General features: G+C 47.0%; 1 protein-coding gene across 1 annotated transcript; it reads left to right on the plus strand.

Moving 5' to 3' along the window:
* Positions 1-27,195, plus strand: Reep5 (receptor accessory protein 5). The gene is made up of 5 exons (XM_055625595.1): positions 1-187; positions 695-788; positions 17,991-18,129; positions 23,694-23,862; positions 27,012-27,195. The coding sequence occupies exons 1-5, from the start codon at positions 70-72 to the stop codon at positions 27,059-27,061; spliced, it is 570 nt and encodes a 189-aa protein (XP_055481570.1). The 5' UTR covers positions 1-69; the 3' UTR covers positions 27,062-27,195.
* Positions 27,196-27,331: the final 136 nt, after the last annotated feature.

The raw sequence follows: 27,331 nt of genomic DNA on the forward strand, positions 1-27,331 counted from the left end.
GCCCCGGTCAGCTGGGTTCCGCGTCCAGCCGGCTGCGGAGCATCCCGGGCGGCGCGAACGGCCCCAGCCATGTCCGCAGCCATGAGGGAGAGGTTCGACCGGTTCCTGCACGAGAAGAACTGCATGACCGACCTCCTGGCCAAGCTCGAGGCCAAGACCGGAGTGAACCGGAGCTTCATCGCGCTCGGTGGGCGGCGGGTCCCCGGGAGCGGCGCGGGGCGCGGACGGCGGACTGGCGGGAGGGCCGCCCTGGCGCGCGGAGCGGGGCCCGGGAGCCGCGGGTTGCGGGACGCGCGGGCGCTGACGTGTCGCCTCCGCCGAGCGTCCGAGGAGCCCCGGGGCTAGCCGAGCAAACCGGCCGGTGCACGGCGGGCCAGCCCGGGGGGAGGAGAGGCAGGGGACCGCCGGTGTGCCTCCAGGCGGGCCCTCCCGCAGGGAGCTGAGGCCGGGGGCTGCGCCGACGATCCTGGAGCTCGGGAAGGCCCTGCCCAGCGAGGAAGGACGGAGGATTCCCCGGCGTCCCCAGCCCAAACGGCGCCCGGTGGAAGGGCAGGCCCTGCCTTGGTTCCTCGCCTTTACCGAGGCGGGAGGAAGCCGCCCGGGAAAGGCCTACCCTCGAAGTGTGGGTGTGGGCGGGGACTGGCTCCTTATACCGTCTGCCGCGCCACCCAACCCGCTTCTTTCCGCTCTCCAGGTGTCGTCGGACTGGTGGCCTTGTATCTGGTGTTCGGCTATGGAGCCTCTCTCCTCTGCAACCTGATAGGTTTCGGATACCCAGCCTACATCTCGTAAGTGGCTCTTCCCGCAGCTGGGCCTCGCCCTCCGCAGCCCTCTCCCCGCCCAGGGCTCGTTTTTTGGGCTCCTTTAGCACTTGTTCCCAAGAAAGAAGTCGGTGCGCCTTAAGGTTTATGTTGCACTGACTGCCAGAAGCCACACATTGGGGAGCCTTAGGGTGTTCGCCGATCTCCTGCTGGCTAGCCAAAAGGTCTTTTATCAGATTATTCTGACCTTACCCAGGCAGCACAAATTGTGGAGCACGGACCTTGGCAGCTATCGGAGTGAATGAATTCCATCCCATGAATGACGCATGGTTATTGCCACCATATGTTTTTGTGCACAGTGAAACCCTACTACTTAGAACGTCTTAATCCAGAATTATACTGAGGGCAGGTGAAGACTTGATGTATTGATTTGAGCCCCCCCCACCCCCCCGCCTCACACTTGTAACCCTCACTGGCCCGGTACTTGTTTCGTAGCAAAGACTGACTTCACTTCAGCCTTAGCTTTTCTAGTGCTGGGATTGCAGACATGAGTCACCGGCCTGGCTTCATTTGTTTTTAATTTTAAAAGGCTGACTATTGGGCCAGTGAGATGGCTTGCTGGCCTAATGGTTTGACGTTTGCCACCAAGTCTGACAACCTGAGTTGAGTTCCGGGCCACCCACACGGCAGGAGCTGGCCTCCGAACTCTAAGTGCCTCCATTCCGCTCGCCTTGCTGCTCCCCACAACAGACGAATAAAGGAAAAGACAGAAATTCAAGGCTATTTTTAATTTTTTCAAATTTTATTTTACTTTTTAAGATTATTTATACAGTACTCTCCCTGCATGAAGAGGAGAGGGCACCAGACCTCATTATAGATGGTTGTGAGCCACTGTGTGGTTGTCGGGAATTGAACTCAGGACCTCTGGAAGAGTACTCTCAACTGCTGAGCCAACTCTCCAGCCCTAAAACTTTATTTTTCGTGTGGTGGTGTTATGCCTGTGTCTGGGCACCATGTGTGTGTGCGCGGGAGGAGGCCAGAAGAGGGTGCTGGAGTTACATACAGTTGTGAGCCGTTACATGGGTACTGGGAATAAATCCTGGACCCTCTGGAAAAGCAGCCAGAGCCATCTCTCCAGCCCCAAGGCTAAATAGCAAAAGCAAATGTGGAAGCACTGTGATAAAGTCATAACATAGCTCTTCAGTTATATAAATTACTCATGTAATTACATTTTAAAAATGTATCATAAGATTAGGATCTAATGAGTCTTTACAACTTAATGTTTATTTTTGAAGATATTTTATAATTTATCATTTCTCTGTTCAAATCAGAATTGTTCCTCTCCACAAATTAATTTTGTTTTATATTACAACAAAGGTGCTGGGTTTCATTCATTTGATTTCTGAAACTTCTTTACCATAGTGATAAAAATAAAGGGTAAGAAATATTTCAGTTGGAGGTCAAGACAAGATAATATTATCAAGTGACTGTCATTGGACAGGTTGGAACTTAACATATGCTGAAAGAGAGAAAATGGTTTTTGGTTTGTTTCATTTTTGAGACAGTGTCAAGTAGCCCAGGCTGGCCTTAAACTTGCTGTGTAGCCAAGGATGCCCTTACACTTCTGATCCCTCCGTCTCTATCTCCTTAGTGCTAGGGCTACAGGCTGGGTTGCCCTGGCTAGTTTTGCAAACTTGTTTTTAGAAGTTAGTTGTCCCTGACAGAGGCTAGCCACTGATATGACATGCTTGCTTGTGAAGTTGGAGATCCCTCAGGCTTCGAGTTGAGAAGGACTTTTACTTGGCCAGCATTACCTGCACCGTCTGGCTTTTGTACCACAGATCACTAAGAAGGACCAGGAAAACTGGTTTGGCTATCACTGCAGCTAAAGGTAGAGGGATGCATTTTTAGTGATATTTAATGTTAATGGAATATCAACCTTGTTTCAAAATAGCTAGTACATCACTGTATGTGGTAACAAAATTACCCCATAGTGACTCCTTTACGTGACTCTTTTACTTGTAATTCTATCTTATTTTATTTTTCGAGACAGGGTTTCTCTGTGTAGCATTGGCTATCCTGGACTGGCTTTGTAGACCAGGCTGGGCTCGAACTCACAGAGATCCGCCTGCTTGTCTCCCTGAGTGCTGGGATTAGAGACGTGCACCACACTTGTAATTCTTTTAGAAGACAGCTTTCTGAAGCATTTTGAGGTTGTGTGGTTTAGAATTGTTTCTCTTCCACCATGTAGGCTCTGGGTATTGAACTGGGGTTATCAGGTTCGGCAGCAAGTCTTCTTCCCATTGAGTCCTCTTCAAGAATGTGGATTTTTAAAGACATTGCATGACATAGTACCTTCCTACATCTACACAATTGTATGAGAAACGGAACTCCTTTGTTGGCACAAATACATTCTGTGTGTGCTGTAGAGAGTTAAGTCTGTTTCTTGGCTAGAGAGATGGCTCAGCAATAAAGGGCACTTGCTACTCTTCCTAGCACCCTGATGACTCTGATGCATCTCATAACTGCCCGTAACTCCAGTTCCAGGGGACCGATTGCTCTCCACTGGCCTCCACAGACACCAGGCATGGACACGGTGCACATGCATACATCACGTGCATGTATGCAGGCAAAATATTTTAACACACACACACACACATGCACACAATAAAATCTTAACATTTTAAAAAATTGTCTGTTTCTAAGCTGGGCGTGGTACGTAACTTCAATCCCAGCACTTAGGAGGCAGAAGCAGGCGAATCAAGGCCATTCTGGTCTGCCTTCTGGTCTGCCAACTACAGTTAGTTCCACACTACATGGAGACCCTGTCTCAAAGAAAAAATCTGCTGGGATGGACCATGTCGGCAATGTGCAAGTGTGTGTGACTAAAAGTGGAGACAGAACTAGGTTGTGTCTTTCCTTGATTAGAAGTGGGCCTAGGCTGGGCTATTTTCAGTCATATTTCATGATTTTTAAGTTGCCAATTTCAGTCTTATTATTTTTGTTTATTCATTTATTGTCTATATAATCAGCTGCATGTTATTGACTCTTTCTCCTTACAAGATGTTAACTGTTTCTGTCTGCTGCTAGAAGTTCAAACAGAGCTGGCTATTTCTAAGAAGAGGGAGGTGGATTTTCCAGGTTTTAGAATTTAGTCAAAAAAAGGGAATATGCTTTATTTTCTTTTCAGTGTTGATACTGGGAGACACAGTGACATTTGTAGTACATTTTAGTAAGAGTTAGAGAAACACTAAAGGACATCTAATGATTTAAGCCAAAATTCAGAAAGTACTATTCAGTGAGTACACAGCTTCCACTGGTGTGTGTCTGTATGGTTGCCTTTCTGTAGGTCCAGCTTTTTTGCCTTTAAAGTCAGCATAGGATTTTGGGACTTGGGTAACCTCTGGAGTCATTTATGAGGCTTAAAAATACTGCTGTCTGTCTGGGTCTTTACTCCTTAAGTTCTGATCTAGTTGGTCTGGGATATGGCCTGGGCTTGGGGGTTTCGAAAGGCTTATCAGAAAATGTTGAGAGCCTCTGGTATAGAGTGGCAATAATAAACACTACACAAGTGCCCTGTAAGTGTGAAGATCGGGCAAGAGGGAGAAAAATAGCCTTCTGTTCCCTAGAACAGTCTAGAGACCTCCTCAGTACTCTGCTCTGTGTAGAGGTTCAGGGAAAAAAAGGGGGGGGGGATTTGTACACAGTAAAAAGCATACAGACCCCAGTTAGTAAACATTCAAGCAGCCAATGTTAAGTTAATAAGTCTGTTCATTGTGTAGTCGCTGTTTTTTGTGATTGTACAGTTTTTCAGAAGAAAATCCTTAACAAGGGTGATTTTGAGTAGTGCTCACTCAGATCATTGTTTCTAGGGGTTAGGGGGAGGAGGACGGGGTGGCCCAGTAGGTTAGAGTGCTTGCTGTGCGAGCCTGAGTACCCAGCACCCACATAAAAAGCTGGCGTGTATGCGTGTGCCTGTACCCCCAGCCTTGCAGGGTTGAGATGGGCAGGTCCCAGGAGCTCACTGGCCAGTCAGTCAGCTGGCACAGCGAGCTTCTGGTTCACCAAGGGGCGTTGTTTCAAGGAAGGAGCATGGAGGAAGACATTGGAAGCCCTTCTCTGGCCTCTGCGTGGCACACACAAACCCACACACTGAGGAGCATAGACCTCACACCATATCCACACACCACCACCACTGCCACGTTTCTTCGAGCCTCAGTCTAGTTGGGCTAGTACAACAGCAGACGATTTATGAGCGAGGGCATTTTTGTTCTGACTTCTGAGGGCTGAGAATTCCAAGACTACGAGCCACCAGCTGATTTGGTGACCTGATGACTGTTATCTGTTTCAGAAATGTCACAGCCTGTGGTGTAGTCACATGGGAGGAGAGGTGCTTACACCAGGCAGAGCCCGTATAACCTAGTCACCTTCTAGAGGTCCCCATCTCTTAGAACTGTCACTTTGAGTATTAGGTTCCATCAGACCAGCTTGTGGAGGACCGAAATTCAGGCACACATTTTTCTTCCTGTTCTCTTCATTCCCCTAGATATTTAGTCTTCAAAACGGAGGTTCATCTGCTTAACAGCTGTCAGTGCCAGCCATATGTCAGGTGCTGGAGTAGCCCTTTAGATATGGCAAGGACACTCCTTTCTGCATCAACAGTCTGCCAGTGAGCAGGCAAGAAATGGGAAAAGTGGCAGAGTGGTGAACCCTCAAAAGAAGAGAGTCAGGAAGCTATGCAGTGAAAAGCAACAGGAGGGGCTCTTTGCATATTTATCTGCAATGCTATTTAAGCTCTGAGGAATGAGCTGGAACCAAACTGGCAGAAGAAGCAGAGTGGGCCATGGCTCTCGGTGGCAGCAGCCTGGTCTGTGACAGGGAAGAGTGCTGGCGGAGGTTCCAAAGGGGAGAGGTCTGCAGAGGGCAAGGCTGACAGGGAGTGAGGCATACCTCTCACAGATGCTTGTATTTTTTCTGATTGCATCAGAGAGGGTCACATGATGGGACTTCCCAGATGAAATGTGAGTGGCTGCCGAGGCCTCTGGATGGGATCGGTGATCTTGTGAAAAAGTCTGCCAGAGTTTTTCTTCTTTCCTTGACTTTCAGCTGCTGTTCTTGCCATTTCCTCCCCTTGTACCATCATAGGAAGGGGCATACAGATTACATCTAAAGGTCAGTTTGAGGCCTAGAGATTGCAGGGTGTGGAAATGAAATTTGGAAAAGCCTTTTGGCCTCCTGCCTTTTTCCATTACTCACCCCCTTGAGAAATTCATGGGTGAGGCTCAGGTGCATTTGGCCCTAGTCAGGACTCTGAATTACTGAGCCTCAAAATAGTGATGGGAGGAGGGGCTGCTGCCTTCCCACAGGCCGCCTTCCCAGTGGCCATTCTTTCTTTTTTCTTTCTTTTCTTTTTTTCCCTATGCACATACTTTCTTTGAGCTCCTTAACCTCCATGCTTCTAGGCATTTTGGCCGCCCTGTATAGGCAGTCTGAAAGCTAATTCTAGCTTTTTTGTTACCAAGAACCGTTGATAGGTTTACCTTACTCTCCCTGATAAGAGAAGGCTGGACTACAATAGAGCCTGTTATTCAGACAGACTCACCTCTTCCCCATGGTACACGTCAGTGGCCAGCACGTTCACAAACCTGTGCAAACATCTCCACTGTCTTAATTCGAAACATTTTTGTCATACCCGCCCCTCCCCCCCCATAGGAAATCATTAACAGTTATTCAGATTTCTGCCCTCTCAGCTCCTGGAACCCTTAGCTAACATTGTCTCAATGACTCTGCTTTGGCATTTCTCATAGGTGGAATCATGGGTTCTTGTGACTCTGCAGCCCTGCTTTAATGGCTGTGCTCCATTAAGAGGCCCTGAGACCAGCACAGACTAGGACGCTCTATTGTCATACACAAAGCCTGTTGCCTGAGACCCACAAGGACCCCTCCACAATGTGACCAGTGTGGTGCTAGTTGAGCCAGGGGCATGAATCGTGCCATGGCCCTGCCTCTTTGTACAAGTGGGCTCATGATGCAGAGCCTAATGACTTGATTTTCTGTTTGTATTATTGCCCTGCATGAGGAGGAGGAGGGAGGGTTGGTTTCTGTTCTACTCAGGAAGCTTTTGAAACTCTTCAGACATCTGTGTCTTTCTCTTTTTATCTCATATGTGCTTAGAAAAATCAGGCTGCCACCTTCCTGGCGTTGCCAGAATTCAGCCTTAGAGGTCTGATACATACCAAGCTCCTTTAGTGTTAAGTGTCTTTTGGTTTTTGTTTTCTGTAGTGTAGGGAGTTGAACACAGGCTCTTCGGGTCCTGCTAAAGCACTGTACACTCGGCTACTCCAAAGCCTCTTTTGGTTTGAAATGATTTTCTATGGTCAGGCATGGAGCACACACCTATAATCCTAGCACTTAGAAACAGCAGGAGTTCAAGGCTAAGCTTAGCTTCATGGCAAGTATGAGGCCAGCCTGAGACTGCACCCCCAAAGGGAAACAAGAAGATGAGGAGGGAGAAGTGATAGTTCAGGGAGACACACACACACACACACACACACACACACACACACACACACACACACACACACCCGAGGTTATACAGAGGCCAGGCTTGCTCTCAGTTCTACACAGGAATGTGACTGCGCCTTTAGACATGTCAGTGCTGATCTCCAGCCCGTAAACATGTTTAGAGCTCATCAGGATGGCATCTGTATTTAAAAGTTTTGAAATATCACTTCCACTGCAGGGACCTTGTTATTTTGTTTTTTGTTTTTGTTTTTGTTTTTTTTTTTTTAAGATTTTATTTATTTTGGATGCTCTATGTGCGTGTACATCTGCAGGCCAGAAGAGGGCAGTAGAGGGTGTAGATGGTTGTGAGCCACCAGGTGGTTGCTGGGAATTAAACCAGGGACCTCTGGAAGAGCAGACAGTGCTCTTAACCACTGAGCCATCTCTCCAGCCCCCTATTTTGTTTTCTTAACGTTCTCCAGCCCAATTTAAACTCTGTCCTGACCTCGCTTTGTAGACCAGGCTGGCCTCAAACTCACAGAGATCCACCTGCCTCCCTGAGTGCTGGGGTTGCAGGCAGGTGCCACCGTGCCTGGCGTATTTTTATTATTTTAAACTGTGTGTCTGTGGGGGGGGGGTGTGAGCATGGTGTGGGTGCCTGAAGAGGCCTGAGGTGTTAGACCACCCGAAGCTGGCGAGTTAGGTGGTGCTGAGCCACCTGAGGTGCTGCAAATTGAACTCTGATCCCCTGCAAGAGGATGTAGCGCCAAGAATTTAATTTTACACGGCTGCTGGATACTTGTGTAGCATTTTATTTAGCTACATTACATATATCTTGATCTAAGGCCTTCACAAGTATAGCTCATTTAATGTTCAGAACAACCCTGTTAGGAAATGCTATGGTAGTTTCCACTTTTGCACATTGGGAGCCGAAACTGTAGTGGCCTAGTCAAGCTTGCAGTCAGTCGGTAGGAACTGGTGTGCAAGCCCAAGGAGCCTGGTCCCTCCCCGGTCTGGATTTCAGCTAGATGCTTCCCGGGTGGCCTTCTGTGTGCACTGTAGACTCATGCATGGACCTTATAGAGTGAAGAAGATCTGCTGTTAACCTCAGCTCTGTGAACACAGCTTTGAGCAGAATGTCCCTTAGCTCTCAGATAAGCCCCTCCCCCTCCGCCGTATACCTCTCTCTGAAGAAGTTTGCTGGGTTTTGTGAACATGAACTAGAGCTACTGTGTGTTTCTCTCGGTTGCGTCATGTAGCTTTTACCTGTCACAGAGCTGGGTCTGAACCATGTGCTCTACTGTTGAAGGCATCCCAGCCCTGGCTGTTCGAGACCAGGCTCAGTAAGTCCCTGGGGCTGCTCTGGACCTCATCCCCGCCCCTGTTCTCCTGGGGTTTACGCCAGGTACCATCACACTTGGTGAAGTTAAATTTACACGTGACATGGATACTACAGTTATGAAGCCTGGTTTCATTGACGGTGGTTGTCTGGGAGGATTTCCCTGCGGCCTCACTCTGTACAGTATGCATGTCTTTAAGTCGGCATTGGACCCTCTAAGGGAAATTTTAAAGGAATATTAACGAGGAAGACAGGTGTAACGCTCAGAAGATAGAAGTGCCTGCTCCCAAATCTGGTGACCAGAGTTCAGCCACTGGGACCCACATGGTGGAAGGGGAGGGCAGGCTTGTCTTCTGACCTCACATGGGCACCGTGACACTAACAGTACCCCACCCCACCCACAAGTGACAAGAATTTTAAAAATAAAGTGTAAAGGAACAAGTTATATTTTCCATTGTTTCTGTATAGTTAACTGAGAAGATAGTTTCTACACAGGTAAGAAGCTTAGTAAATACTGCCCATTTCATTTGTGTGTGGGCTTTTGTTTGGTGTGTGGTGCATAGTACAAATAGCAAATTAAGTTTGTGTTGTATAACTCATATTCTGTCACTAGCCCTTCTTGCTCTCTTGGTCATAGCTCTTGTTGTGAAAATACATATTCTTCACTGAAAACAGATCAACAAAAAAAACCAACAACAAAAACAGGAGACCTGGGCATGGTGGCACAGGCCTTTAGTTCCAGCACTCAGGAGGCAGAGGCAGGCGGATCTCCGTGAGCTGGAGGCCAGCCTGGACTACAGAGCTAGTTCCAGGTGGTTGCAGGCCAGTCAGGGTTACACAGATGTATAGAGAGACCCTGTGACAAAGAATAAAATAAAGTTGCAGTCTGTGGCCACTCATAGTCCCTTACTCTCTTATTTTTCTAGGAAGAAGAAAACAATTTCCCCTATTTGCATAGGAACAAAATAGTTCATCTGCCTTAAAATGTCCTTTTTTTGAAAATTATTTTTATTTTATGTATATCCTGCATGTATGTATGTAACATGTGTGCGAGAATGCTTGATGCCCGAAGAAACCAGAAGAGGGTGCCAGGTCCCCAAAACTGGAGTTGCAAACTGTCTTGAGTCCTCATGCATGTGCTGGGAGTCAAACCTGGTCCTCTGCAGTAGCAGCCAGTGCTCTTGGCCACTGACCCACCTCTCCAGACTCCTGAGATGCCTTCTTATGTGAAGCCTGATCTTAGGGGAATGCTGTTGTGTTAGGAAATCTCGTGTCTGTTCAAGCATCCAGGGATCTACCTTGGAGTCCTGTTTTCTGTGTTTGTTTGTGTGTTACATGTGTTTATGTGTTATGTTTGCTATGAGGGGATACTCACCTCGGTTCTTCACCAGCACTGCATCTTCATCTTGTTTGTTGTTGTTTAGTAGACACGCTTGCCAGTTTGTTACTATAATTAGCTTGTTAAGATCTTAATCATGGGTGTGACTGACCTTAATGGTAAAGTCTGCTTTGAAGATAGACTGCTACTCCATTTTACGTACATTGTAAATGGGTGGCACATGGACCATGTATGGTAGTATGTGTCTAATGTTAATTACCAGGTGTGTTACTCCTGGGCAAAGAGCCCAACTTAAAAAAAAAGTTGTATTTAGTGAAGGTGTGGAGAAAGCAAATGAACATGTGTGGAGGTCAGGGGGCATTTCTGTCATGTTTGCTGCTTTGTTGGTATTTTTAAAATATATTTTCTTTTAAATTGTGTGTGTGTGTGTGTGTGTGTGTGTACATATAAGAAAGTATATGTGTGAGTGCAAGTAAGTGCTTGAGGACTCTAGAGGTGAGTTACAAGCAGTTGCGAGTCATCTGGTGTGGGTGCTGGGAACTGAAGCCGGCTCCTCTTTAAGAGCAGTAAGAGCTCTTGGCCCTGGGCTGTCTCTTCAGCCTCTGTCGTCACACCTTGTTTTGTGGCAGTTCCGCTTGTTTCAGACAGGGTGCTGTGTGGGAGTGGCCTTGAATGGGTGTTTTCCCCTCCCAGCCCGTGGGGCTGGTGCTGGGGCTGGAATGACAGACCCAAGCACTGTTTCATGTGTGGCATCAGGCTGGAACTCTTGGGCAAAAGTTAAGTATGTTCTGCAGTTGCCTCATGTTTTCCTTAGTGCATTGTTTCTTCAGAGCAACATGTCCACGTGTGTTGGGCAGGACATCATCTTCTTTAGAGGGATTGAAAGTTTGAGGCTTCTGCCAGCTCTTCGGGGCCCCAACCAGCAAAGCACTGATATCTGGCAATCCCAGAATACCTCAGCCCTGTCTCTGTCTTTGTAATAACCAAGTTGAGAACACTCAGATTGGCACTCACAATGTATTCTTGAACAGACTTGGGCTTCGTCTCTCCAGTCCTCCTTGGTCTATTAACAAGAATGCCCTGACTCCAGCAGGCACACTCCGACTCAGGGTCCAGAGGCCTTGTGTGTCGTTCCCATCACTGATTTGGACCACATGTCAGTTCCCCTCTTCACCCCCGGCAGCAGCACTACTCGGTGGCCGTGGCTTCTCATAGGAAGTACGCTTTGCTCCGCAGGACGGAGCTTCCTTTTCATCTAGATGCAGCCAGCTAGGAGGTGCAACAAAAAGAGCTTGAGCCCATTATTTTAAACCTAGTTTATATTTCCATTGAGACTTGTTTTCCGTAGCCTGCCACGCTGAGGTATGCCCCTCCCCACATGCACACCTACGAGCTTAGTCTTTAGGGTTTAGTCTTTATTTTGGTTGTCACTACACCGTCTAGACTGGCTTGGAGTTCAGGGTCTTCTCACTCCAGCCTCCCGGGGACTACATGCTTGTAACACCACCTTGGCTCTGACACTTATTTTTAAAGTTTTGTTGTAAGTCACTGAGAATCATTGAGACCTTGGCCCAGTGTCAAGTGTACTTAGGTGCACCTGTGCTGTACCTGATAGTCTGCGGAGGGCTGTCCAGTTCACACCATCTACACCAGCACACATTTAATGGAGGGAAAACCAAACAGACTGGAAATTTGACTCACCTCATTTATTTCTGTATTAGTCTAAGAAAAATTATGTCAAAGTAAAGAAAGCTAAGCCATTAGTATTGCCTGTTGATGAATACTCGCAAGTGTATAATTTGGTTTATGGGATGTGGAAAAGGACAACACTAAGCCACAGGAGTTGTGTGCTATATGTTGTGTTTACCTCTCAGCGAGTACAGGGATGCACATTCCATATGTATGGCATGCTTGATCGCACGTAGTCCACTGAGGATAGAAGCTGACATCTTTCAGTTTAACGACCTGAGAGAATGCTGAGATACACACTGGGCAAGAAGAGCCTTTTAGTCTGAAAGAGCTAATGTACTGTTAGGCGTGTTTAATTGAGGGGACATGGAGAGGTATGCCTCCAAGCCCGATGACCAGAGTTCAATCCCAGCACCAATGTGGGAGAAGGAGAAAGCCGACTCCTGCAAATTGTCCTCCGACCTTCATAGGTGTGCTGTGGCATGTGTATGCACATAAACGCACATATACACACAGTAAATAAATGTAATTTTAAAAATTGAAGTGCCACATATAATGAATAAATTGTAAAAGAAAGAAAGAAAATAAAAAAAAATTGAAGTGCCAAATTGATAGCTCTATTTAAGTAAGAGAATGTAATGTCTGTCCCAAGGAAACTGAATTATAATTGGTAGATGAGGAAAGTTTCAATTACAACTATAGCACATACTAAGAGCATGCGCTTTCTTTCCCATAGCTTCTTTCCGTTTGCTAGTTTTAATTTGTTCGTGATGTAAATAATAGCATATCTGTAATCAATAAATGAGATAAAAGTTGAGTAGCATCAATTCATATATTATTTATTATATTTTTCAATTGCTTAAGCTTCTGTTTTTGTGGTAGTGGGGATTGAACCAGGGCCTGTGTATGCAAGGCAAGTGTGATAACTGCTAAACTACAGCCATGGCTCCTGCTTACACTTCCAAGTGCTGTTGTTGTGTTACTCTCCAGAGAGAAGAGAAGAGCTCAACATGGAGGAACAGAATAGGCTGGACAGTTGACATGCAGACACTGAGAATCTATTGTCTCCCTGAGAACAAAATGACCCTGTGTTGAGAGCACATGGGAGGCGGGTGCAGGCTTCCTCCTCACCGCTTCTGGTCTGTCCTCTGATGTGATTGGCATTTGTGGCTCTGGGGTTGAATGCAGAGCCTTGCACATGCCAGGCAAATGCTGCACCAGGAAGCTGGAAGGGGAGGAGTAAGAAACAAGTTTTAGTTGTAAGGCTCTCCCATTTTATAGCAATAGCAAATGTTTGTCCTTAAGCTGTCGGGATATTCCCTCCCCTTGTCGCCGCTCACAGCTCTGCTGCACGAACAGCCCTGACTGTTCGGAGTTACAGGCACATATCAAACGAGGGCACTGGGATTACCACCGTGGGCTGACACCCCGATCCATCTCCTGGACCGGGCTTCCCCCATTCCAGGCGTCTCTGCCAGTTAATCTACACAAACCACTGCTGTGTGTGTATTAAGAAGGCATGTTGCCAGGGAGGAAGGAACAGGGTCTGCCCTGCCTGTGGAGCGAGTGTTCACTGGGCAGGGAGAGGCCATGAAGCTCTGCTAGAGTTTGTGATGAGGCAGTGTTGCTGTGAAGATAGGAAAAGACAGATGAAGGAAACCAGTTGTGGTAGCACACGCCTACGATCACCTAATTGAGGGGGCTCAGCACAAGGGTCAGGTCAGAGACCCCATCCTAAAAATAGATTGCTGGAGCACTGTTGGGGCAGGCCTTCAGTCCTAGCATGTGGGAGGCAGGCCAGGCGGTTTCTCAATTCTAGTCCAGCCTGGTCTACAGAGTAGGTTCCAGGATAGCCAGGGCTACATAGAAGAATCCTGTCTCAGAAAAGGAAGCAACACCCACCCCCCCAATCCCAAACTAAAATGGCATGGTGGTAATATAAGAATTTTAAAAATGATATTATAAAATGTCTAGTTTATAAGCAGTTTTCTTTTTTTGAAAGTAGCCTGTTTTTAAGAGGGATTGTAGATTGAGAGTAAAATTGAGGAGGGGACCGGAAGTTCCCATACACACCTGGCCCCTCTGTAGAGCTGGTCCACTGTCCGCATCCCCACTAGAGAGAGCATCACGTCACGGCTGAATGCAGAGGGACAGGTCTTTATCACCCAAATCCCGAGAGGATTTGCAACATTCCCTATGGATCGGGGCATGTTTTCTGCTCTCTATAATGACATTTAGTTTGGGAGGGAGAGAAGACTGGACCAGCTCAGCTTTGGTTTTCTTCATAGGCATTTGATGCTATCCTATAATATCCTCGGTTCTTGGCTTTGTTTTAACAACAAATGCAGCTGCAGAGGTGTGAACAAGCAGGTGGCCGACAAGCATGGAGTGAGCCGACACCAGCTGTGGTGCTCCGGTGGGCGGGGAGGCCCATTGGTGCCCTTGTGTATTAGTGCCAGTCCAACACTAAAAAGAATCGCTCCCCTGTACCTTTCCAGGGTTTCCCAGAGGCTGTTTCGTCAGCATCCAAAAATGCCCTATCTGCAGACAGGACTTTGGGGACCTCAGCTAACTCTCTCTTCTTGTAGCACGTCAGATCTGGGGTATAATTAAAATCCACCTGCAATCTTCTCTTCTCCTTTTTAGCCTACTAACTAATAATATTTCTTCTACCAGCTCTTAGAGCGACTATTGGTCCTTTTCTCTCTTAAATTGCTCACCTCCTTATGAATGCTAATGAAAATTACCATACGAGGGGGCTGGAGAGACGGCTCAGCAGTTAAGAGCAATGCCTGCTCTTCCAGAGGTCCTGAGTTCAATTCCCAGCAACCACAGGGTGGCTTATAACCATCTGTAGTGGAATCTGATTCCCTCTTCTGGTGTGCATGCAAACAGAGCACTCATATACATTAAATAAATAAATAAACACATCTTTAAAAAATTACCATACCTTAACTATTACCTACTGTGGACATATTTATTCTGTGCCATTCAGTGTATATGAGCACATTGTCTATACAACACAGTAAGATTTATCCTATCACTTGGTAGACAGCAAGCTAAAGCCCGGGGAGAATGTAAGCGCCCACTCAGGTCAGCCTGAGTGGTGGGGCAGGGCGGCGAAGTGGTGCCATGCCAGGCATGCACTTAGAGCACTCAGTGCGTGATAGTTTATTTTGTTTAAGGAGAAAGCGCAAATGAGGTAATTTCATCCTATGGGCTGTATTTACCCCTTTTTTCTGTTTCTCTACGTGTATATATCAAAAGCCTTTTAATCCCTAAAGGCACAGAATGTGTCATTGTTAGGGAGGACTGTTTATAAGGAAATCTATTAGCTATTTCCTCAAGAGAGAAGCTAAATGAGTATGTTCACTTTAGTGTTTGTTTCTAACAAAACCCCAGAGAGAACTAGCTTCACAGGAAGTAGGAGTTGCAGCCTGGAGCTCAGTGGTTCCAAATGGAACTTTTTTCTGCCCCCTTCATTGTTAAAAAGAACCCTGCTAAGCCAGGTGGTGGTGGTGCACACCTTTAATCCCAGCACTCAGGAGGCAGAGGCAGGTGCATCTCTGAGTCTGGGGCCATTCTGGTCTACAGAGTGAGTTCCAAGACAGCCAGAGCTACACAGAGAAACCCTGTCTCTGAACACCACCACCCCACCTCCACCAAAAATAAAACTATGCTATTACTATATGCTCATTACTAAGACCTTGAGAAGTAAAATTCTGTTATCCCAGTGCTCAGGACTGATTTTATACTCTGCAGTCTTTCTTTCCAGATACCTGTCTTGGTCTGTCAGCACACAGACACATCTTTTGTTCGTTTGCTTGTTTTGATACTCAGCAATGTATCTGGGACATCTTTGTGGTTACCCTTTATAAAGGCTTCAGAATATTTAAAGTGTGTTTAAGTAGTCCAGTCCCCATTTTAAAATGGAGCTTCCATAAGCTTTTAATTTAATGAAGTAGAATTCATTTTGATACCACTCTGGCCTCTTTGACCTTTTCTCTCTCTCTATCTGTCTGTCTGTCTCTCTCTCTGTCTCTCTCTCTCTCTCTCTCTCTCTCACACACACACACACACACACACACACACACACACACGTCTGCAGGCGTTCATGCATATTAGCATGGCCAGGTGTCCCAACACTTGGGAGGTAGAGCAGGAGGATGAAGAGCTAAAGGCTAGGCTCAGCTGTCTAGCTGACTTGAAGCCAGCCTGGACTACTATCAAAGAGACCTATCAAAAAGTACATGCATACATATGTACATATATACATACATACGTGAGAATTTTTAGCTAGTTCATCTCTAAGATGCCTCCAAAACAACATTCTGTGGTTCCGATTTCTGCTCTATGAATTCGTAGAATTGCTGGCTCCCCCAGAGCTGCCAACCATCTCTTTCACCTTAGCTTTGTCTGTCACTCACCCAGCCCAGCTTCTTTCTTGACATCTGCTCTGGGGAAGTGGAGTGCCATTCCTAGGCAAGTGGCTCAGGACAGAGGGAAAGGAGGCCACGGTGCCGAGCATAGGTGGTCAGGCTCTGGGTCAGTGGTGAGAATATGCAGTGTTTTCTACAGAGTAATGAGCTTAAAAACCACGGTGTGGCCAGAAGAGCTGTGAACATTTACCTCAGTAGTTCAGAGCTCAGGATCAGTGTCTGCCAATAATGGTGAAGCCAGGCCTTCGCAGAGAGCCATGGGCATTGCCAGCTGCTGCCGGGATTGCTCCAGAATGCCTCTGGAGTTTCACTGGGGATGGGAAAAGAACCAGAGACGCTGGCCCAGTAAAGCAAGCAGAGGGCTTTAGATGTAGTTCTCACAGCCTTGGTGATGGGTGTTAAATGAATCCTTGAGGTGTGCATTCTAGGCCTGGTGGAGTGGGCCTCCTGCAGCTTTGAGTTCTCCTCAGTGTCTCTTCTGTGCCCCTTCTCTCTCTCAGGCTCCTACTCAGTGCTGGGATCCGCAGCTGTCCTTCAGCTGCAGCCCGTGGGAAGCACACTGGCTCCTGGGGTTTTCTTTCTTAGAAATGAGTAGGGTAGTGCTGTAAAGTCTACAAGTCTGACGTGATGGTTGTCAAGTTTGGCTCTCCATGGGGATCAACTGCATAACTGTTATTTTATTTTAATATGTTTGGGGTGTATGTATGTGTTGGGGTGGCTGGCACCCCTGTGGAGTCAGGGGACAATACCAGGTGAGGCAGGGTCCCTGGTTTAATACCGAGTCCTAGCTGGCCAGTGAGTGTCTGAGGATTGTTGTCTCTGCCTCTCACCCGCCATAGCAATGTTGAGATTAGACGCACAGTACTGAGTTTGGCTTTATGTGGGTTCTGGGTGTCTGGGCCCAGGTCCCCATTTCTGTGTGTTACCTACAGTTAGACACACAGTACTGTGTTTGGTTTTATGTGGGTTCTGGGTGTCTGGGCCCAGGTCCCTATTTCTGTGGGTTCTGAGCCATCTTCCCAGCCCTCTGTTATTCATCATTACTTTTCAAGACAACAGTCTAGCTTGGAACTTGAGATTCTCTTGCCTTCACCTTCCAAGTGCTGGTATTTCGGGTGTGTGACACCACACCTGGCTCCTGTACAACTTTCTGAGACCAAGTGGCTGTCTGCTGCCTTCCAGAGTCTGAATCAGTAGGTCTCAAGAAGGAACTGGTTACTGTGTTTTACCGACTCCTCTGGGCGGGTGTGATGGTCATCTAGGTTTGTGAACCAGCAGACTGGAACACCAGCTCAGACATCACCCTTTCACTGTGACTCTCCCCACCCCCAAGTATGTAGGGCGAAGTGTAGACTGTCCTCTGGGGATTTATACTGTTGAGACACATAACCTTTCTCTCCTCTTTATGCTCCATGATCAACCTGTGGGCCTTGGCTTTCTCCAGCACAGGACAAGATCTCTGTGTATTGTACTCACATTAATTAGTAGACATTTTTCTAGGTGCTGTCCAGTCTGGTGGTGAGTTGTTTCTAATTAGGAAACAACATGATTTGGAGGTGGTCCTAGGTATAAACCCATCCCTGCTGCTCGTAGCAGTGCTCTTTTGTTTTTCTTCTCTGAGCTGTAGTTTCTTTCTCTAAAAAAAACGAAACAAAAACCCACCACCACCAACAAAAACCACAAAACCTATCCCACAGGCTATTATGAAGGGTTTTTTTTTCTCTTTGATTTTTGACAGGGTCTCATTATGTAGCCCTGGCCGGTCTGGAACTCACAGAGATCCCCCTGCCTCTGCCTCCTGGGAGCTGCAGTTAAAGTGAGCCATAGTCCATAGATTCGACCGAGTTTGGTGTTGGAGAATAGGCTGTGTAGAGTAATGGGCCGCACTAACGGACAACCTATTTTCTTTTGCTTTTCAGGATGAAGGCCATCGAGAGTCCCAACAAAGATGATGATACCCAGTGGCTGACGTACTGGGTAGTGTACGGTGTGTTCAGCATTGCCGAGTTCTTCTCTGATCTCTTCCTGTCCTGGTTCCCTTTCTACTACATGCTGAAGGTACAGCGGCTTCTGAACAGCTTTCGCATTGCCTCTGTCTCTCAGACTCGGCCTCAGGACCTCTGTACCAGGAATAGCAGGAGCAAGGGCTTGAATGTCAGATACCAGTGGCTTCTCTCTCAGATTACAGCTGAGAAGGCAGGGCGGCTTGTGGCAAAGGCATATTTGAGACTTGCAGGAAAAGGAAGCACTGTGATTTGACACAGGTGTTGCTGGTAATCTTCATGCAGTGATGTGTGATGTGATGAGGAAAGAAATCAGCATTTTTAGCATTGGCAGTGCTGAGTGGGAGTCATTATTTTTGGGAGAAAAACACATAATTCCCATAATAGATTTGGAGAAAGAAAATATCCAGTTGGTTGAGAGAGTCATCTTGGTAACTTTGGCAGAAGTGGTAATCAGAGCTCAGCTCCGCCAAATCTTGTTTTTGGCACAGGACTAGTCAAAGCTGCCAATATTTGGGGAAAAGGACAGGAAACTGAAATTCATTTATAAGTGGATCACTGTGGGCTTCTGGCTTGCACCAGAGGAGAAAACTGTCCATTTCATGGGCACAGCGGCTCTTTTTCACTGAACAGACAAGCCGTTCTCAGACAGCTGCCCAGGCGTCTTCCCCAGGAGAGGCCAGTGGGTGTGATGTACCCACTACCTCTGGTTCTCACACTGTGCAAGCTAGAGAAGGTCTGTGTCCAGCCATGAGGGACTGTGGACTCTCCTCTTTTCTTTTTTAGTAGTAGTCTTTTTAATACAAAGTACATGTGTAGTTTAAATATTCAAGTCAAAAATCTGAAAGATTTTTGGAAAAAAAATCTATTCTGTATTTTCCTTAAAATTAACCATTGATAGCCAGACTTGGTGGCACACATCTTTAATCCCAGCACTCGAAAGGTAGAGGCAGGCAGATCTCTGTGAGTTTGAGGCCAGTGTGGCCTACAAAGTGAGTCCAGGACAGCCAAGGCTACACAGAGAAACCCTGTCTTGAAAAAACAAACCAAACAAAACACCCAACCAAACAGAAACCCCAAAACGAATAAAACCTCTGAAACCCATTGTTGGGGCTGGAGAGATGTCTCAGAGGTTGAGAGCACTGGCTGCTGTTGAAGAGGAGCCAGGTTCAATTCCCAGCACCCACATGGGTGCTCACAACTGTCTGTAACTTCAGTTCCAGGGAGTCTGCTGCATCTTCTGACCCCATGGGCACCAGGTACACATAAGCTGAACACTCATACACATAAAATAAGAACAAGTCTTTAAAAAAAACAATCAGGAAAAGCGCAGTTTCACTTTATTTATGACAATTGAGTCATTTATTTCTGTCTCTAAGTAATGCTCGGCAATTAATTTTTTTCTATTTTGCACGTTACTTTGAATGATGACTTGGCTTTTTCCTCTCCATGTCCAACTGGGTACTTGCAGCCTTTCCATGGCCCCGTCGTTCCCACTTACAAAGTTCTGACTTGAAAATGCTGTTCAGCCCGATTATACAGTTGGCTTACATGCAGCACACCTGAAGGTTTGTTTAACATCTGGTAGTCGTCACTACATGCCTTCTGACCCCTTTACAGTTACTTTTATTTCAGTGCGTTTGTGTACCTAATGCTTTCAGTCTAAGGAAGATAGGTGCGGAAGATTAGCTAATAGCATGCTGCCTCCTCCTTTAGCTTTTTGGGTTTTTTGGTTTGTTTTGTTTTCTGGGCTGGGAGTCAAAGCAGGGCTTTGCATGGTCTAGGTGAGCGCTCAACTGCAGGTCTCTTCAGCGGCTCCTTTATCTTGATTTTTAGTTCTGAGATATAATAGATGTAGTTTCCTTTTCTATTTGATTGGCCTTCCTTTTAAAAGATCTGTCCACATGTCCCTCTTTCCTTTCAGTCTGACTGTCCAGTTCTTACAGTTGCTCATAGTTGCAACCAGTCTGCAACAATCCCACGAGCTGTGATTTTTATTTCAACCATCAAAATTTTCAAGTGTATTTTTGCCAATTTTATTTTATGTGTGTGCTTGTGTGTATGCTCATGAGCGTGTGCACTTGCGAAGGTCAGAGGACACTTTGAGGAGTTGGGTTCCAGCAATCGGCAGTGAGCTCTGGCCGCCAGGGTTGCACAGCTCTCTCCCTTCTTTGAGCTCGGGAACAACCTATTGTGAAATTCTACATGATTTGCTCCTGACAGGGCCTGTAATTGATTATGTTGTTTTTCTTTAGAAATAGTGTACGAAGTCTGCAAACCAGTTTTCCTCCAAGGGATTCATAAACTCCGTCAGGAAATAAATGACACACCCTTTTACGTCCTAGTTAGTTTTTAACTGTAGGCTTGACCCAGTCTGGAGTGACCAGGGAGGTGGGTCTCAAGTGAAGGACCATCAGATTGCCTGTGGGCGTGTCTTTGGGGGCTTATCTTTTTTGAGAGGGTGGGGAGTTCAAGACAGGGTTTTTTGGCTGTTCTGAAACTTTCTTTGAAGACCTGGCTGCCCTTGAACTCATAAAGAGCCACCTGCCTCTGCCTCCTGAGTGGTGGGATTAAAGGTGTGTGCTACCACTGTCTGGAGTAAACAATTGATTTTAAACTGTCACCTTTCTGTGGCTGTTATAAAGGCTTTCAAATATCTAGAATTATCTCTTTATCTCCATATCGTCTTCTTTTCCTTAATTATAGTTTACATAAGGCCATTTTATACAAGTACACATTGTATTTTGAGCATAATTTTTTTTATTTTGTTTTCCAGATAGTTTTTCTTCTACTTTCATGTCATCGGAACATAAATGAGATTTTGTATCTAAGACTTAGCTTTCTGACTAATTGTAGTGTATTACAAAAAGCGGACACATAAAATGAGTCTCTAGGTGGTGCTATACCAGCCCTCTGGAGGCAGAGGGAGGCGGATCTCTGTAGACAGGGTCAGCCTGGTCTACAGAACCAGTTCTAGGACAGCCAAGGCTACACAAAGAAACCTTTCTCAAAAAAACAATACAGTAAAATCAGTCTCTCTCTCTCTTTCTCTCTCTCTGTGTGTGTGTGTGTGTGTTGCTAGGGGTTGAAGCCTGGGCCTGTTACATTTTAGGCAAGCACTGTATCATTTAGCTACATCTCCAGCCTTTGAATCCATTGTCTGGCGTTCTCTTTAAATTCTGAGCAGGCTGGTCCCCTGCCGGTCAGTTGTAACTGATGGTGATAGCATTGGAGCCACAGAGTTGTCTGGTGTGTAGGACATGGATTCATTGTGTCTGTGCTGCTGTCACCACAGTCAAGCTAAGCAATCATGTGCCTTTTGTCTGAACTGTCAGGAAGAGTGGACTTGTGTGGTTGGTTGTCTCTAGAGAATTATCTGCTGGCACTTGCAGGAGGTTGATGAAAAATGTGGTCACATCTGTGTGAAAAATAGTTCTATAAACTGAGGGGGAGTTTTGAAAGCTGATGGCTGGGTATTGCCTTGAGAGTTGAACAGTAATTAACCTTATTTTTAATATGAGAACTGGAAAATGCTGAGGATGTAGGTAGAGAGCACTAATTATTTTACCATCCCAAGACAGTAGCTAGAGGGTAACAGGAGTACAAAGTGGATAGTCAGCTGTATACTCTAGAGTAATCACACTCAAGACAGAACTGGGGACGCTTGACTCTGTCCTGTCTGTTAGTCTTAACTCTTCCAGAATAGAGAACCAGCCTGGCTGGATTTCTCAAAGGTGGTGTCTCTGTGGGTGGATGGCATTTCAGGGGGTTCCACCAACGGTGAGAGCTTGAGATGATACTGTTGTCCTGCTGCTAGCTGATAAAAACATCAGGGGGGCTGGAGAGATGGCTTAGCAGCGAAGAGCAGTGGCTGCTTGTGCAGAGGACCCAGGTTCAGTTCCTAGCACCGCATGGTGACTCACAACCATCTGTAACTCCGGTTCCAGAGGGATCTAACACCCTCTCCTGACCTCTGTGAGCACTGTAGCACATACAGTGCATACACATATTTGCAGGCAAAGCATTTGTGGACATAAATAAATGTAAAAAAAAAAAAAAGGAAAAAGAAGATTTTGCTAAAACCCTGCAGAACAGAAAAAGGACCCAGACATGATGACATGCTTATTAAACTCATGAAACAGACCCCTTTTGATTTTTAATTTGCTGAGTGATTTGCATTTCACCTTGATGCCTTCTTTTGAAGTGAATAATTTGTTCCTGAAAATGAGACATTCTAAGTAAAAGTTTGCTGGAGCCAGCCAGCAAGCTCCTGTGAGAGAATGGATGAAAGAGGTAACGGACCACAGCTCTTGATATGGCATATGGCAAAGTTTAATAATTCAGCATAAACTTTTATAGCACTTGCAAACAAAGGCGGGTTATTCTAGGTCAAGACAAAAGGAAACTTTATTTATGTTTAGGTCCTGCCTTGCTCAGACTGTCCTAAAAACATTTACTTTCCCCTTAATCTAGAAGCCACCTGTTTCTCAGTATTTCCCTTCGCTCACGGCAAGGTTCTGCCAAGATATGGGCCACCAAGCGGTTATGTCCTCGAGGCAGCATCAAGGACACCTCCTCCCTTTCAGGAGGGGCAGCCCCATCTGCTTTCCCAACTCATCCAGCCAGACCTTTCAGGCCTGGCCAAAGTGGACAAGACCAAAGAGCAAAGTAGCCCACAAAAGTTCTAGCCACAAACACATCCCTCTCTGTTCTTGGAAGTGTGCTGGCCCAGAAGCGTGTTACGGAGGCCCTTGGCCTGCTGCCGAGTGGCTGGGCCTGTCGTCCTGCTATAAGTGGCTGTGTACAGGGTGTGCTCACCCAAATGCATTCACCCAGCAGCCCCAGTTTGCTGGGGTGCAAACTCAGAGCCTCTTGCTTGGGAGGCAAGCTGTCTCCCGGCCCTTTGTTCTTTATTTTTTATTAGTAGGTATTTATTTTAAGAAAAGGGGTTCAGGAGGACAAGACAGTGGGTGACAGTAATTGCCCTGCAAGTCTGGCACCTGAACTTGATCCCCAGAACCACAGTGGAGGGGAGAACTGATTCCTGAATGCTGGCCTTCGACCTTCACGTGTGTACCTGCACTCACACATAAAAAAATGTCAAAAGACAATGGGTTTTGTTTTGACATTATACCCCTGTATTTTCCTGTCTCCCATTATCATGACTTGTTGTACTTATCTGTTTATTTACTTTAGGCGTGGTCTTACACATCCCAGGTTGGTCTCAGCTTTTTTCTGTGGCTGGGGATGACCTTGAACCACTGCTCCACTTACACAGAGTGTGGCATTATGGGCTGGTGCCACCGTGCCTAGGTTTTGTGGTGCTGGGGATTGAACCCATGGTTTTGGCTGTGCTAGGCAGTATTGTAACAGAACGGCTGAGCCCAGCTCCTCTTCTCGTTTTCCTTTTCTTTCTTTTGAAACGCAGTCCCTTTGTATAGCTTGGCTGGTTCATTACTGGTTGTGTTTTTTCCATCTGAGAACGCGTCCCAGTAGCCTACATTAATCACTGGGCATACCAGGGGACATGCCAGTCACAACAGCTGCCCCGGGTGGTGGAGGGCGTGAGTGTAGTCAGAGTGTCCAAGGCTCCTTCTCACCAGCGCTCTGTTCCTGCAGTGTGGCTTCCTGTTGTGGTGCATGGCCCCCAGCCCGTCTAACGGGGCCGAACTGCTCTACAGGCGCATCATCCGCCCCGTCTTTCTGAAGCACGAGTCCCGGGTAGACAGTGTGGTGAAGGACGTGAAAGACAAAGCCAAAGAGACTGCAGATGCCATCACCAAAGAAGGTAGGGCTTGGGGACCACCTGGTGCACTATGTGCAGGGGACGGCGTGCCCGAGGCTCCAACAGCAGGCTCAGGGTCACCGAGTGCCCCCACGGCTTCTCTGCTCTGTCTCAGGGGCGGATTCAGCACAGCCTTCAGTCATCATTCTAGAACAGTGACTTCCCCACTGCAGGCAGAGTTTATTTAGAGTGCCGTCTCTGCTTAGGCAGATGTCGATATACTCGGTTCAGGCTGGCCTGCAGTGTGCCATTCTGAGTGTTTTGTTGCTGGGTGTGGTGGCGCATGCCTACCATCTCAGCATTTGGGAGGCAGAACGGTGGATGTGCAATTCTTTAAAACAAGACATCAGGAAATTATCACCAGGAAGGTTGTGTTCCAGCTTGCCTTTCTGTTATTGCGATAAAACCTTTTCACCAAAGATCAGCCTGGGGAAGAAGGGTTTGTTTCTTCCTGGTGGGTCCCAGCCCTTCACTGAGGTGCCAGGGAGGAGTGGCTGCAGAAGGCAGTGGGGGTGCTGCCTGCCTGCCCACCTCCAGGCTTCTTATAGACCCTGGGCCCACAGTGGTGCCCCACCCCCTCAGTTAGCAATCAAGAAAACAGAGACATGCCCGAAGGCTAGTCTGATGGAGGTGATTCTCCAACTGAGGGTCCTTCCTCTCAGGTGTGTCAAGTTGAAAATCAAGATCAGTGGCCATGAAGGCTGTCCTGAATCAGACTTGAAAATCCACTCAAGGGTAGATTGTTCAGAGCTTCTTGTGAGAAAGCTTGGAGGTAGAAGCAATAGAAGAAAGAGGAGGATGACGGGAGACAGGGTCAGACCGTGGGCAGGCCAAATCTGGGGCTGCCTGTGGGCCATGGAAAGGAAATTAGCTTAGACTGTTGGAGATGCTAGAGGTTTGAGCAGAAGAGCAGTGGGATGTGGCCGCTGCCTTAAGAGTAGGCTAAGGGGTTGGGGATTTAGCCCAGTGGTAGAGCATTTGCCTATTGAGCACAAAATGCCCTCGGTGGTTCGGTCCTTAGATGGGGACAGGGGCTATGGACTAAAGATGGAAGGATCTGGCTAGAGATGATAGCTTTATGATTTGTAGCGGTGAAAATAAGGTAGCAATAATAAGTATGAGAAAATTACGGTTTTTTTTTTAAGGCAGAGACAGCAGGATTTGCTTATGAATTATGGTAGGAGTTTGCGAGAGAAAGAAGCCAAGGCCAGGCTTTCCAGCCTGAACAACCGAAAGGGTAGACTTGCCATTGAGTTGGGAAGCCTGGGTAGCATGAACTAGAAAATCCAGCCCTGGGCAGATAGAGATTGCATGGGGCAGGCGGATAGCCACTTGGCACAGATGCTGAGCCCCAGCCAGCAAGTTCACACTGAGGTTGTAAGAGATGAAAGTGCCCTGGGCCCAGCCAGGCGTGCTGGCAGGGAGGAGCTGATGAGGAGAACAGGAAAGCCAGAGAGTGTGGTCCAGGTGAAGTGTCCATTATGCTACTTACTATGAGGGTTAGATAAGATGAAGACCAAGAGACAACCCATCAGCAATGAGGAAGGAATAGTAACTTGAAAAAACTTAGTAGGTACTGGGAACAAGCATCTGATAGGAGACAATTGAGAGAGTGGGGCAGTTTCTTTCGGGGTCTTGAGGCTTGAGACACTTTTTTTTTTTAAAGTTTTATTGTTGGGGCTGAGAAGATGGCTCAGCGGTTAGGAGCGCTGTCTGCTCTTCCAAAGGACCCAGGTTCAATTCCCAGCACCCACATGGCAGCTCACAACTGTCGGAGGGCTCTAACACCTTCCACTAAGACACATAAAATAAAATAAATTATGAAAAAAAAGGAGGGTAAAAACCCCCTTGATTAAAAAAAAAAGATTTATTGTTATTATGTATATAATGTTCTGCCTTTACACCAGAAGAAGGCACCAGATCTCATTATAGATGGCTGTGAGCCATCTTGTGGTTGCTGGGAATTGACCTCAGGACGTTTGGAAGAGCAGCCAGTGCTCTTAACCTCTGAGCCATCTCTCCAGCCCTGAGAGGCCTTTGTTAAGGCCAGAGAAGCAAAGCATGCTTGAAACTGAGAGGGAATGATCAGTAGAGAACATAAGGTAATGGTCAGAAAGGGGACGAGCTGCTGCCCACAATGATGTCCTCAAGCAGACCAAAGATGGCATCTCGTGTGTGTGCTGCATAGGGAATGGCCAGGGCTGGAACACTGTGAATAGGAGGAAAATAGAGGTTGGTGCTGGAGAAGCTGGTGTGTGTGTGCGGGGCGGGGGACTGGTAGCTTTAAAAAATGATTTCCTTATTGCAGGTTTCTCAGTAAGTAGAAGAAAAGAGAGACGAGGGCAGGGTGGGTGGAGCAGAGGAGGCATGGATAGTTGTCTGGAAAGAGGCTGGGATATAGGGAACATGCAGTGAATAATTCAGGTGTCATGGGCCATTAAATCTGCCTCAGCTGCGCAGTCTGCTTTGGATCATGAAAGCAGACCCCAAATACGGTTGTGAAAACTGGAAAGTGGGGCTGGAGAGATGGCTCAGGGGTTCACTAGATAGCTCATGTTCATTAGGAATCCTCGGCCAGCTGGCTGAGAAAGGAAGACTGTTGTTCCCTTCCTTGTTGTCAACTTTGCCTGGTGGCTTTGAGTGAGTGAAGGGAAAGCAGCTCTCAGGAAGCTGTGTACAAAGGGACTCCATGGCTCTCGTGAGGAGAGCCTCCATCAAAAGCAGCTGCCATCTGTGGAGTCTCCCTGCAGGCTTCCAGAAGTCTCTGCCCTGCCCTCCATCTCACTTCCTGTCTTGGGGGGACCGGGGCACAGTGAGCAAGCCTAGGTGTCTGTGGTGCTGGCGTGGGTTCTTTTCCTAACTCTGGTCACCATGACAGTCCGTGCTGCTTTCAGTGACTGAAGGAGACAGGTGATGGTGTCCCACAAGCATTGGGACCAGAGGACAAGAACTCTGCTTAAGTCTTGGGGATATGTGCTCTCAAGAGGCACTCTGTCCATTTCCTGGAAGCCCTCTTAGCCTTGACACAAGCCTCAGAGTGTGCTCATCTGCGCATGAGTCACCCACTTAGTCACCACATTGTCTCTGGGCCGGGGAGGCATGGGCTTTCCATTATAAAAGCTTTTGATACCATTTTCTTTCCCCCCCAACAGTCAAGAAAGCGACGGTGAACTTACTGGGTGATGAAAAGAAGAGCACCTGAGCCCTGCCTGGCGGGCCCCCATCCCCACTCTCGCTCTCTTAGAGCTCTGTGTTACACTAGGGACAGTGGCACAGTCGAATTACGTTGCCTTGGAAACTTTCCGATGTATTAAACACGGACTGTGTTGTAAGCTGCTTTGCTTTTATTGTCGTATATGTAGAGAGCATTTTCATTTAAATCTGACACAGTGGGCAATATCTAAAATTTTAAAAAATGTTTTGCTGAGTAGAAAGACATGTCACTATAGCCCAGAAAATACAAACCAAGATT

Source organism: Psammomys obesus, unplaced genomic scaffold (assembly GCF_907164565.1).
Source record: "Psammomys obesus unplaced genomic scaffold, mPsaObe1.curated_primary_1811, whole genome shotgun sequence".
NCBI classification, from domain to species: Eukaryota; Metazoa; Chordata; class Mammalia; order Rodentia; family Muridae; genus Psammomys; species Psammomys obesus.

What these genes read in the sequence shown, in the direction of transcription:
- Reep5 (XM_055625595.1), top strand. Translation starts at nt 70, where the DNA reads ATGTCCGCAGCCATGAGGGAGAGGTTCGACCGGTTCCTGCACGAGAAG. An exon ending in CCGGAGCTTCATCGCGCTCG is followed by an intron (nt 188 to 694) that starts GTGGGCGGCGGG and finishes TCCGCTCTCCAG; the next exon opens with GTGTCGTCGGACTGGTGGCC. An exon ending in CTTTCTACTACATGCTGAAG is followed by an intron (nt 18,130 to 23,693) that starts GTACAGCGGCTT and finishes CTGTTCCTGCAG; the next exon opens with TGTGGCTTCCTGTTGTGGTG.